The sequence below is a fragment of the Elephas maximus genome, chromosome X, assembly GCF_024166365.1.
Source record: "Elephas maximus indicus isolate mEleMax1 chromosome X, mEleMax1 primary haplotype, whole genome shotgun sequence".
Taxonomy (NCBI): Eukaryota; Metazoa; Chordata; class Mammalia; order Proboscidea; family Elephantidae; genus Elephas; species Elephas maximus.
The window spans coordinates 172,607,215-172,620,355 of record NC_064846.1 but is presented as its reverse complement, the minus strand read 5'-3'; the positions used below and the strand labels follow the sequence as shown (position 1 = coordinate 172,620,355).

Genomic DNA, 13,141 nt, shown 5'->3' with positions numbered 1-13,141 from the left:
ACTGCTTTAGCTACCTGACGTGCAAGAGCAAGTTTCAGATGAAGTAAAAGAGCTGAACAGAAAATTTCAAAGGGCAGCTCGAGAAGATAAAGTATTATCGTGACATGTGCAAAGACCTGGAGATAGAAAACCAAAAGGGAAGAACAGACTCAGCATTTCTCAAGCTGAAAGAACTGAAGAAAAAATTCAAGACTCAAGTTGCAATACTGAAGGATTCTACAGGGAAAATATTAGACGATGCAGGAAGCATCAAAAGAAGACGGAAGAAATATACAGTCACTTTTTTTTTTTGTATTACAAAGAACCGGTTGAGGTTCAGCCTTTTCAGGAGGTAACATGATCAGGAACCAACGGTACCCAAGGAAGAAGTTCAAACTGCTCTGACGGCATTGGTAAAAAACAAGGCTCCAGGAACAGACAGAATACCAGCTGAGATGTTTCAACAAACAGATGCAGCACTGGAAGTGCTCACTTGTCTATGCCAAGAAAATTTGGAAGACAGCTACCTGGCCAACTGACTGGAAGAGATCCATATATATGTCAGTTCCCAATAAAGGTGATCCAACCGAATGCAGAAATTATCGAACAATATCATTAACTACCACATGCAAGCAAAATTTTGCTGAAGATCATTTAAAAGCAGCTATTTTTTTTTTTTTTTATAGTAGTATACTGAAAGGGAAATGTCAGAAATTCAAGCCGGATTTAGAAGAGGACATGGAAGCAGGGATATCACTGCTGACGTCAGATGGATCCTGGCTGAAAGCAGAAAATACCAGAAAGATGTTTACCTGTGTTTTATTGACTATGCAAAGGCATTTGCCTGTGTGGATCATAACAAATTATTGATAACATGGTGGAGAATGGAGAATGTGAATTCTAGAACACTTAGTTGTGCTCATCAGGAATCCGTATAGGGATCAAGAGGCAGTCGTTAGAACAGAACAAGGGGTTACTGCATGGTTTAAAGTCAAGAAAGGTGTGCGTCAGGGTTGTATCCTTTCACTATAGCTATTCAATCTGTATACTGAGCAAATCATCCGAGAAGCTGGACTATATGAAGAAGAACAGGGCATCGGAATTGGAGGAAGGAAGACTCATTAACAACCTGGGTTATGCAGCTGACACAACCTTGCTTACTGAAAGTGAAGAGGATTTGAAGCACTTACGGATGAAGATCAAAGACCACAGCCTTCAGTATGGATTACATCTTAACATAAAGAAAACAAAAATCCTCACAACTGGACCAAGAAGCAACATCGTGATAAACAAAGAAAAGACTGAAGTTGTCAAGGATTTCTTTTTACTTGGATCCACAATCAACACCCACAGAAGCAGCAGTCAAGAAATCAAAAGATACACTGCATTGGGCAATTAGCTGCAAGAGATCTCTTTAAAGTGTTAAAAAGCAAAGATGTCACCTTGAGGACTAAGGTGTGCCTGACCCAAGCCATGGTGTTTTCAATCACCTCATATGCATGTGAAAGTTGAACAATGAATAAGGAAGACTGAAGAAGAACTGATGCCTTTGAATTGTGGTGTTGGTGAAGAATACTCAATACACCATGAACTGCCAAAAGAACGAAGAAATCTGTCTTAGAAAAAGTACAACCAGAATGCTCCTTAGAAGCAAGGATGGAGAGACTGCATCTCACATACTTTGGACAAGTTGTCAGAAGGGATCAGTCCCTAGAGAAGGACGTCATATTTGGTAGAGTAGAGAGTCAGCGAAAAAGAGGAGGACCCTCAACGAGATGGATTGACACAGTGGCTGCAACAGTGGGCTCAAGCATAGCAACAATTGTGAGGTTGGCGCAGGACTGGGTTGTTCTGTTCTGCATAGGGTCGCTGAGTTGGAATCAACTCAACAGCACCTAACAGCAACTCTGTGTATCCCTTCCATCTTCTTTGATGTTTCCTGTGTCATTTAATTTTTTTGCTCATAAAATCATGTTTGGTAAAGTAGAGAGCCAATGAAAATGCAGGAAACCCTTAATGAGATGGATTGTCACAACAGCCTCAACTATGGGCTCAAACACACCAATGATCATGATGCTAACACAGGACCGGGCAGCATCATACATAAGGTTGCCATGAGTTGGAGCTGACTTGACTGCAACTAACCATAAATTTAACAATTGTATTAAGAAGAGGGACATGGTCTAACGTAGTTAAAAGGAAACCTTTCTTTCCTAAAATTAAATGACCGGTACTTGAAGCATACTATCTTGAGGAAAGATTCAACAGACGTCTGTCATAGAAAATTCCACTGAAAGTTTAGAAAACCCCATTTTGCTATCTTCTGAGCTGTCTTGAAGATAGGCCCGCTGATACCCTGAACCACAAATTCACACAGTGACTTCAAACATAGCTGGGCCCTTTGGCTAGAACAGCAAAGGCACCTGTTGGCAAACCACAAACATGGATGTGCTGATGATGAAAGTGCGTCCACGTGTACCCCGTGGAGCCTGAATATCTGTGGCAAGGACGAACACTGACCTTTCGGGAGGAGGATGTACCTGCTGGGGCTGGGGAAACTGACCTTTGGAGGAGCGGAAGTGCTTGCTGGGGGCAGAAGGGACACTGACCTTTGGAGGAGCGGAAGTGCTTGCTGGGTGCGGTGAAGCCCCGGGTCCCGTGCACGTTGACAGCAGCCACGCGGAACTGGTACCACCTGCTGGGTCTGATGTCCGCCAGTTGAACCCGTTCATCTGTGGTCTGGAGGGAAATGGCACAGAGCACAGAGCAGCCTTTTATTCTGATACGTCAATCGGGTCTGTATAAAAACGTGCACTAACTCATGGCCAACCCAACTCAGCCTTGACCTCCATCTACCCTTCTGGAGAACTGCATCTAATCCTGCCAACTATGAAGAGTTGTCAGGGGTCAAGGAAGTTCTACAAAGGCAGGACATGCAGGGACAATTTTGATCACCCAATTCCATTCGTGGATATTTTCAACTCAGAGGCTTAAAGATCTCTGGAAATCAATATTTTAGGCAAATACTTGGGCAAGTTTTTGTATCTGGTGATTACCTGGAAACCCCGGTGGCATAGTGGTTAAGTGCTATGGCTGCTAAACAAGAGGTCGGCAGTTCAAATCCGCCAGGCGCTCCATGGGAACTCTATACGGCAGTTCTGCTCTGTCCTATAGGGTTGCTATGAGTCGGAATCGACTCGACGACAGTAGGTTTTTGGGTTTTGGGTGATCACATACAGCATTCAAGGGTTCTGATTAACAGAGACTATATAACCAAACCAACCAGTCAATCTGGAATCGATTCCGACTCGTGGCGACCCCATGTGTGTCAGAGTAGAGCTGTGCTCCACAGGGTTTTCAATGGCTGATTTTTTGCAAGTAGTTCACCATGCTTGTCCATGGACTTAAACCTCAGCCTTTCAGTTAGCAGCTGAAGGTATTGACTGTTTGTGCTACTCAGGGGCTCCAAAAAGGGGAGGGGGGGTGATATTTATATATATACACACATATTTGTTAGTATATGTATTTTTATATATATATAAAGTAAGCTAATGATTACGTTATAGACAAAATGAAGTCACTTTTAAATTACACAAAGAGCGTGGTTCTATAACTTGCATGTCAGATATAATTTCCAAAATAGATATGGAAAGAAGCCACACACTAAATGAAAGCTGGTAATTTCTAGAGAGTAAATGGCCAGCCATCACTTTTTTTTTCCTTTGAAGAAGTCACATAACATGCACGGACCCAGTTCTTGTCCTGAAGGGAGAGATCTATCCTTTGAGAAAGGCTTGTCCAAAGAAGAAAGCTAGGTCACTGAGGAAGGTCACTGGGCTTTGCTGTCTCTACTGCTACACAGTCCCAAGAAATCAGGTAACTTTAACAGTCTTCATACTTTCCTCCTTCATCAACCTAAGGGGAAATACACCTACTTTCAAGAATGTTCTATGCTTTCTTTTCAATGCTAGACCTCCAAACCTTTGCCTTGACTTTCAAGGAGTAAATCTCAGCAGTCCACGGACAGCCTCAGCTATGCCTAGTGCCTTTCGGTGAATCAGCTCCTGAAACAGAACCAAACTGGAAGGCCCCAAACCCTCAGTTTACAATAACTTACTGAGAATGAGTGTCACATTTCTTTCAATATCTAAAAGAAGCTACCCAGTGCTGAGATCAAAGGTAGGACGTGAACACTTCAATGGTGCTGTCTGCCTCATAGAGGGGAATGTGAGACAAAACCCTCATTGACTTCATTGCTCAGAGCTTTAGCTGTGAATTTCAAAAGCCAAAGTCAGCGTGATATCCACTGGATTAACAGCCTGAGACTGGACGTACATATTGTGGTGTTAATTACAGAAAATAATAACAATTCAAGTTCTTTCCTCTCTCCAAAAAGAGAGGGAGGGAAAAAAAGTGATCTTATTACCAGTTACTTGGAGCCCTGGTGGTACAGTGGTTAAGAGCTCAGCCGCTAACGCAAAAGTCTGCAGTTCGAATCCACCAGCCACTCCTTGGAAGCTCTACAGGACAGTTCTATTCTGTCCTACAGGGTCACTATGAGTTGGAATCGACTAGACAGCAACAGGTTTAGTTTTTATTTTTGGTTCATCAAGTTTTAGATAATTTTGAATATTCACAAATGAAACTACCATTGTTGAAGAGACCATGCCAGGCAAATGACATTGAATTTTAGGCAGCATCTGTGCAGATTTATGCTTTATGAAAGCTAATTCTTTGTTACCAAATAGGTATAGAACACAAATACGTTTTCACGACAATAAATTTATTGGGCCAGGATTTTTCTAATTTAAGAAGTTTCTTTTCCGTCTAACTTCTCACTTACTCATTGCAGGGGTTTGTAAATTATGTTAGTGCCTACTCCTTTGAGATACTCCCATTGAGAAAAGAACTAAATTCTTCCTCTAAACACTTGGACGCTGAAATCTAGTCTATGTTTACTTGTTAAAAATGGGGCTCTAGTCCATGGAGAAAAACAATCTGATTAACTGAAGGTGAGAATTTTTCTCTGTAGACAGAAATGTGCAGGCAGCATTTTGGTTGTTGAAAAATACGAAGGCGTTCCGCAGTAAGAATGATTGTTTTTCTCCAGCCACGTATTTTCTTGCACCTGGTAGTCCATTTAACAGCTCTTAAAAAGAAAGAAAATATTTTGCTTTTCTCGTCCAGGAGACAGCAGAGGAGGAAGCACGGCTAAGATAAACCCTGGCAGTGCCGTCATGCAGGTGGCATGTTAGCGCTTAAGCCGACGACGATGAAGAAGAAAGCACTTAGTGAAGATTTATGATGAGCTGCTGGCTCCTTCCCCCTGCGTAGGTTTGTGATATGAATCTTACTCCCTGCTCCTTAGGCCCTTGTGTGTCATAAAGGCTTGAATGTGGAAGAAACAGAAGAGACGCCACTGAGGTGACAGAATATCAAGTTAACTGCTCCTGCCTAGGTTGCACCTCCCTTCCTCAAATCGGTTTTGAGTTTATCTGAAGGAAATGTAATTCTTGGAGAAACATAAATGTAAGCAGACAGAGTAAAAAGTTATCTCCCTTGTGCATGGGTTTTCAGCAAATTAAGCCAAGAGCCAAGTTTCTAGGTCTACTGGGTTATATCTGTAGAACTCATTCTCTCTTCTCCGGTATGATATTGTTTCCACATGCCATTAAGTTATTTCTGTAGAAAAACTGGAGTCCCTGGTGGCTTAAATGGTTGAACGCTAGACTAATAACCAAAAGATTGGTGGTTTGAACCCACCCAGTGGTACCTTAGAAGAGAGGTCAGATGATCTACTTCCGAAAGGTCACAGCCATGAAAACTCCATGGAGTGCAATTCTACTCTGACACACATGGGGTGCCAGGAGGAGGAGGCAACTCGACGGCCAATGGTTTGATTTGCTTTTTGGTAGTAAAATTCTTGACTGAGGCATAGTAGGCTAATTTTCATGTGAGTACTAGACACTACCTCAAAGGGAAGAAACAAATAGCTGAAGCACTAACCTGAGCCACAGTCTGCCAGTGTGTAGCATCATCTTCACTTGGATGGATTCCGTAATTCCATCGTCTCTGCAACACGTAGATCACAGGCTCGATGGAAATATTGAATTTCGAGGACCACTTAATCTCCAGCTGTCCAGATGACAGTTCTGTGAATCGTAACTCTTTCCTGGGCTTCAGGGGGACGCCTGCAATGGGACCATGTCAATTAAAACAATCTGTTGGTGACTCTAACAGAGGTGAAAGTCGAAGAGGAAAATCCACAGAAGAGACAAATCTCCTCAGACGACAACTGATACCCTATTTCCTTTCCTAAATGTGGCCTCTCTGTCTCAGGGCTTCACAATTGGAATCTTCTGACACAGAGTTCAGCCCATCACATTTCAAAAGTATTAGCCCCTCTTCTTTAAGCTTTTCCCTTTTTTTTTATTGTGGTAAATATATACGCAAGGAACCCTGGTGGTGCAAAGCGTTTGGCTGCTAACTATGAGGTTGGCAGTTTGAACCCACCCAGCAGCTCCACAGAAGAAAGACCTGGAGATTTGCTCCCATAAAGAATATAGCCTAGGAAACCCTCCGGGGCAATTCTATGGTGTCCTATGGGGCTGTGAGTCATAGCTGGCTCAAGGGCACCCAACAATAATAAATACATACACAACTAAACATTTGCCATTTCAGCCGGTCAGTGACTTTAATTATGTTCACCATGTTCGACCATCATCAAGTTCTGTTCCCAAAATTTTCCATCACCCTTAACAGGGACTCAGTGTGCCCTAGGCACTGAGGGATTTAACCTCATTCCTGATTCTGAAGAACCCACCCACGGCTCTTCAGGAGAAAGACCTGGTGACCTGCTTCCAGAAAGATCACAGCGAAGAAAATCCTATGGGGCAGTTCTATCTACTCTGTGACATGGGGGCACTGTGAGTAGGAATCGAGTCCATGGCATCCAACAACAACAATCTCAACAGCAATCTTTTAGGGGCATCCTTCTAAACAAATAATGTTACCAAGTTCTATCACTGGAGCTTAACATGAAACTCAAACAGGAGATACCCATAAGGAGTTTTGAATAATTTTTTCCATATAACACCCTCCTCTCATGCTACTGACGTATTATAAGGTTATTTTAACAAGGTTTCCAGGTTCGCTCTCCTTTCTGTCCCAGGGAATTCTCCTTTTAAGGAAAAAATTTCAGTGCTAAACTTTCTCATCTGGTCAAACCTTACAAGAAGGATTCTCCAAGCCGGAGTCTTCCGGGATTCCCCAGTCGGCTGCTTGGATGTTCTTGTATAGAGTCATGGTTGAATACGTGAAAATGATGAATTTATAATGTCCGGTTTTGGCATGAGTGAGTGGATTGCTTCAAAAGTCCCTCACAGGTGTCTCATTTTAGAGTAATTAATCATTCTGATTTCTTTCTCCCCCTACAGTGCACATAAGTTGTCTGTGGACTGAAATATTTAAGAGCCATGGTTCAAAACAGTAGCCATTATGGAAATCGGATTTTAGGACAAATCTAGAATACCAACAGAATGTGCAAAACTCGCTGAATTAGGTAGACTCTATAGCACCTCATGGAAACCCTGGTGGCATAGTGGTTAAGTGCTACGGGTGCTGCCTAAAAGGTTGGCGGTTCAAATCCACGAGGTGCTCTTTGGAAACTCTATGGGGCAGTTCTACTCCATCCTATAGGGCTGCTATGAGTCGGAATCGACTCGACGGCAGTGGGCTATAGTACCTCGTGGTTCAACACCATCAACACCAAGAACACCAATCCCCATTGATTGCTGTGATCTTCTGTTGAGAACGAGTATTTGCCTAAAGCATTGAACACCAGTTTGAAAACGTTAGTTCACAATGCCCTATTTCTCTTCCCATTTCCTAGGTTTGAACAGACAAGCAACTGGAAAAAGTACAAATACAAAAATGTAAGTAAGATTTGATGCACAGTAGTAACATGGCTGAATTTCAACTCTTTCTGCATTTTGATCTGAGTTCATGTTACGTCTTGTTTGGGAAAATTTTAAACAAGGCATCAAATGTTTAGTTAGGAAGATGGAGTTGGATAGTTTAAAAATAGTATATTCATATCTAATCAAAAAGTCACTGATTAAAAAAAAAATTATTTTTAAGAGAATGCGTCCACCACACCTACTGTGTTCTCCATTTTGATTTGCTGAGGGGTTACATCTGCACCCTGGCCTCCAGTTTACCATAAATTGGTTGCGCTTGATTGTTACGCTGGCTTTGTGACAAGGGTGAAGGGTTAATTATCTACATTCTGAAACAGGTAATTGAGTCTGAGGAAGATTAAGTAAGTTGCCTGGAGCTATGATCTGATCTCAGGTTTCTCTCCGAATTCTCTGCTCTTCCCACAGACGAGTTTGGAGAAGCTACGTAGAAAGATAGAAAAAAGAGGTGGCGCTGATAGATCTGCAGGTCCCTTGGGCATCTTTATTGTCCTCAACTTTCCTAGTTGACCTCGTAATTCTCTAAGTCTGTCTTCGGCTGACTCCTGTTCTGCCACCAAGTGAATGCTTTTCAAGTTTGCTTCTTAATCTTTTTTCCTCAGTCCATACCAGGGCCGACCAGTTGCCGCGGAGTCCATTCTGCTTCATGGCGACACCGTGTGCGCAGAGTAGAACTGCTCCAAAGCGTACTCAAGGCCATGACTTTCAGAAGCACATTGCTAGGCCTTTCTTCTGAGGTGCCTCTGGGTGGACTCAAACCTCCAACCTTTCAGTTAGTAGCCAAGCAATTAACTATCTGTGCTACCCTGGGACTCCCCTCAGTCCATAAGGGGAACTGCATTTGCAGCTCATTCTCAAATCTACCCCAAGCCCTGTCTGGGCTGAAATCTTCTTTTCCACTTCTCTGCTGAATTTTTCCACACAAGTCCCATCTCAAATTCCTCTCCCCAAAACATGGCACTTCTCTGTGCCATGTTATATACCTAAAGTGATAATTCAGTTTTTTCCAGACACCTAAGGAGTCTTAGAGCTTTTAACTTTTTCTTGCACCTACCAACATCTAATTCTTTTACTACATACAGTATTTTCAGGAATGCTGTAAACATTGTCTCTATGGCAACCACCCTACCCTAGGCCTCATCATCTCTTGTCTGAAACTGCCCAGGAGCCAGCCTTCCAACCCATCTTCAGGAATGACATCTCTTTCTCTAATTCTTTCTTCACAGTATTTTGTGCTTATTTTCCCAAAGTAGACACTAGACTCTTACCTTCTCTAACTCTCCAATAGCATCCCATTTTCTATAGAGCCAGGAGTCCTTGGGCAGTGCACAGGATTAACTCATTCAGCTGCTAACTGAAAGGCTGGAAGTTCAAGTCCACCCAGAGGCACCTTGGAAGAAAGGCCTGGTAAACTACTTAAAAAAAAAATCAGTCACTGAAAACCCTATGGAGCACAGTTCTACTGTGACACACATGGGGACTCCATGAGTCGGGGTCATCTTGACGACAACTGGTTTTCTCTATAGAGCCAAGGGAAACTTCCCTGCATTTCATTCGAGGCATCTATCTTCAAGATCTGCCCCCATTTTTCTTTTAGTTTATCTCCTGGCACATCTCACATTTTTGTCTTACAAACACTCTTTAAACCCTGGCTTTCGTAGAAACACACACCACCAAGTACTTCTTCCGACCCTGACCCGTCAATGCCATTTTTCTCACCCTGAAATGTCTCTCTTTCCCTTTCCTGATGACAGCCTCTTGAATATGTCCAGACTCACACCAAATGCCGCCCCCCTGGGAGGGGTTCCTAACACTCCCAGTTGGAAATAAAGACTGCATTCACCTGCCACTCTTCAGCGCACCCTATAACTGTCCAGGCGCGACAGTGGGCTCATTTCAGGAAGGCTGTCTTCCCTACCGAGGTCAAGAAGCAAGTCTCACTCATTCCCACACCTCAGAAGGCCCCAGCACAAAACATGCTGCAATGGCAAACGGTCAGTAAATGTTTGCTGAAGGAATAGGCTAGCCTGCTTTCTCATTCTTCACTCAAGAATACTTCTGGGGAATGGAGACGTTGGAACTTTTACACCAACTGCTGTGACAACGGAAAGACCTTCTCTGCTTAAGTCACTTCAGGAATACCTGGGAGGGAAAAGACTTTTTGCAAGTATTCACTGCTATCTTCTCAGTGGATAGATTCCCTCGAGGGGCTGCAATAAATTATACCAAAACCAAACTCACTGCTGTCAAGTTGATTCCGACTCATGGTGACCCCGTGTGCTGCAGAGTAGAACTGCTCCATGGGGTTTTCTTGAGGGTAGTCTTTATGGGAGCAGATCACCAGGCCTCTGTTCCACAGCGCCGCTAGGTGGATTTTTCCACACAAGTCCCCTCTAAAAAATTTCTCTCCCCAAAATATGGCCTTTCTCTTGAGCCGAGTGAGTAAACGGTTTGTAGTGTCCAAAGACTCCTGGCTCTGTAGAAAATGGGATGCAATTGGAGCGTTAGAGAAGGTGAGAGTCTAGTGTCTACTTCGGGAAAATAAGCACAAAATACTGTGAAGAAGGAATTAGAGAAAGAGATTGTCATTCAGGGAGATGGGTTGGAAGGCTCCTGGGAAGCTTCAGACAAGAGATGATGAGGCCTAGGGTAGGGAGGTTGCCATGGAGACAGTGTTTACGGCATCCCTGAAAATACCATATGCAGTAAAAGTAGATGTTGGTAGATGTGAAAAAAAGTCCAAGGCTCCAAGGCTCCTCACCTAGCCTAGCCTAGTGCCGTCGAGTCAATTCCGACTCATAGCGACCTTATAGGACAGAGCAGAACTGCCCCACAGAGTTTCCAAGGAGCGCCTGGTGGGTTCGAACTGACAACCCTTTGGTTAGCAGCCATAGCACTAACCACTACGCCACCCACGGCTCCTTAGGTGTCTAAAAAACTGAATCATCATTTAGGTATATACCACAAGAGAAGGGGCATATTTTAGGGAGGGGAATTTGAGATGGGACTTGTGTGGAAAAACTCAGCAAACAGGTGGACAAGGAGGTTTTAGTCCCAGATGGAGATTGGACGTCGACTTGAGAATGAGATGCTCAGCAAATGATCCCACACGTGGAAATAAACGCAATCCTTCAGGTTAGCAGTTGGGGGCACGCTGTTGGAACCACCAGGCTGCCAAAAGCCATACAGATCTCTTTCCATCTTGTTTACTTTACGTTGCACCCAAATAGTCCTTTTGAAAACAGCAAAATCCAAATAATAAAAGAAGAAATATACACTTTTATAAGATAGAACAGTTTTTTTGTATTGACAATAGAAAATTTCCTTTTTTTTTTTAAGGCCAATTTCTTGTCTGATGGAATTTGCAAAGTTAAGTCTTGATCATTTTAATCTACAAGTAGCATTCCGTCCCCCACCCCCTCGCCCCAGAAAAATGCTACCAAAATTTGGTGGTGGTTGTTCATTGCCTCGGAGTCAGCTCCAACTCATGGCATTCCCATGTGTGCAGAGTAGAACCGCTCCGTAGGGTTTTCAAGGCTGTGACCTTTCAGGAGCTGATCACCAGGCCCGTCTTCAGAGGTGCCCCTCGGGGCGGGGGCGTTGAACTGCCTTTAGCTAGTAGTCGAGTGCTTAACCATCTGCATCACCTGGGGACTCCCAAATTTGTCTGGAGGGATGAAAAGCCAGTCTCGACAAGATGATTATATCTCGTATTCAAGACGGCATGTGGGTGCTAGAAAAACAGTTTTACGGAGGGGGGATGTGCGGATATTGGAAAAGAGGGTGGCCTTTGAGAACATTTCAACATTCATTTCATCTCGTTGCACATGGCCAAGAGAAGCTGACCTGTGAGTTCTGTAAACTCAGAGAGCAGCTTCTGAGTCTTCTGGGCCACCTTTCTCCTGGGCTCCTCAATGTACATCAACGCTGGCCAGTGAAGTAAACTGTACTCATCAGAAGCAGACCCGACTATCTGAATCCCCGCGCTAAAAGGCTTTAATCTTGAATATCATTCAACTACCAGCACCGTTAATTGAACATAATGAGCATCGGGGTGATGTCAGTTCAAATTTCTTCATTTAGAAGTCTCTTTAATTACGATGTACCGTAATCCTGCCATTTGCAAGTTAAGAAATGGTCCATCTGCTTTGCATTAGGGTCAGTTGGCTTCCCTTGATTGGGAGTAATTCCCGGGCTCGGCTGTAATTGTGCGCAGATGGGCTCAGCCCCCCAGCTCTCCGGCCCCCACCGCCCCAGCTCGCGGTCCTTCCAGCTGACCAGTGACCCAATCGCATAACCAGATGTGCGGACTAGGTCTCTCCTCATCGTAGTATGTAAATGATCAGAATTGTTCTTTTTTAAAATTATTTTTGAACAAATTAGTCTTCTGAAATCTAAACTGTTCTGTGGAAAAATTCAAAACTGCTATGGTGTGGGTACCCCACAGAATGTGACAATATCAGTGCATTTTTTTTTTTTTTCCTTTGCAGTTTAACAAAACAAGCCTTCTGGTGAAATCAAAGCAAGCACCAGGCAATGCCTTAAAAACTGTAGACAATAAATTCACAGGAAAATCAATGACGACAGACAGTCGGCAGTTGCGTGTGCATCTTCTGGCCTGATGATCCCTGTAAAAACGTTTCGGCCGTGAGTCTGACAGTTCAGGAGTTGTGCTGTTCCACGATGAAATAATTAATCTCTACTTAATGTCTCTCATAAAGGCAGTCAGTTCTTGAGGAACTTGTATTTGCATAAAGTGAAGACATTGAACCACTGTATTTGAAACGTTAAACATTCATTTGTGAGAAATTGTGTTAGTCCCTCTACAAAGCACTGGAGTTTCAATAGTTCATATACTGAGATACCGGTGGAAAAATTAAATCAACTCCATCATCAGAACTTTTGGAAAAGAAACACATCAGTAACGTGGTTAAATTCTTGGTTTGTCCATGGTAAAAGGGAAAATACAGACAAATGAAAGCCACAAATTAGTCTGAATCTTTACCTTTGGGGAAAAAGAATTAACTTTTCTTTTTCCCTACTCAAATCGTCTGCCACCACTGGGAGTTAGGAGAAACAGGGTGTTTGGTCAGTAAAGTCTTCTGAGGGAAGATGGTATAACCAAGCTGTGAAATGAACTTCAAGTAGGATAGGAAGAGAATCAAAGGGAAAATATGGAATCATGA

General features: G+C 43.2%; 1 protein-coding gene across 3 annotated transcripts in view; it reads right to left on the bottom strand.

The window, feature by feature from the left end:
* Positions 1–13,141, bottom strand: part of ANOS1 (anosmin 1) — a 240,315-nt gene that overhangs the window by 56,288 nt on the left and 170,886 nt on the right. For all 3 annotated transcript variants that reach the window (XM_049872288.1, XM_049872287.1, XM_049872290.1), the window contains 2 exons: positions 5,986–6,170; positions 2,589–2,718 (listed from right to left, as the gene is read on the bottom strand). In XM_049872288.1, the coding sequence (XP_049728245.1) occupies positions 2,589–2,718; positions 5,986–6,170 (315 nt within the window). The remainder of the gene's footprint in view (positions 1–2,588; positions 2,719–5,985; positions 6,171–13,141) is intronic.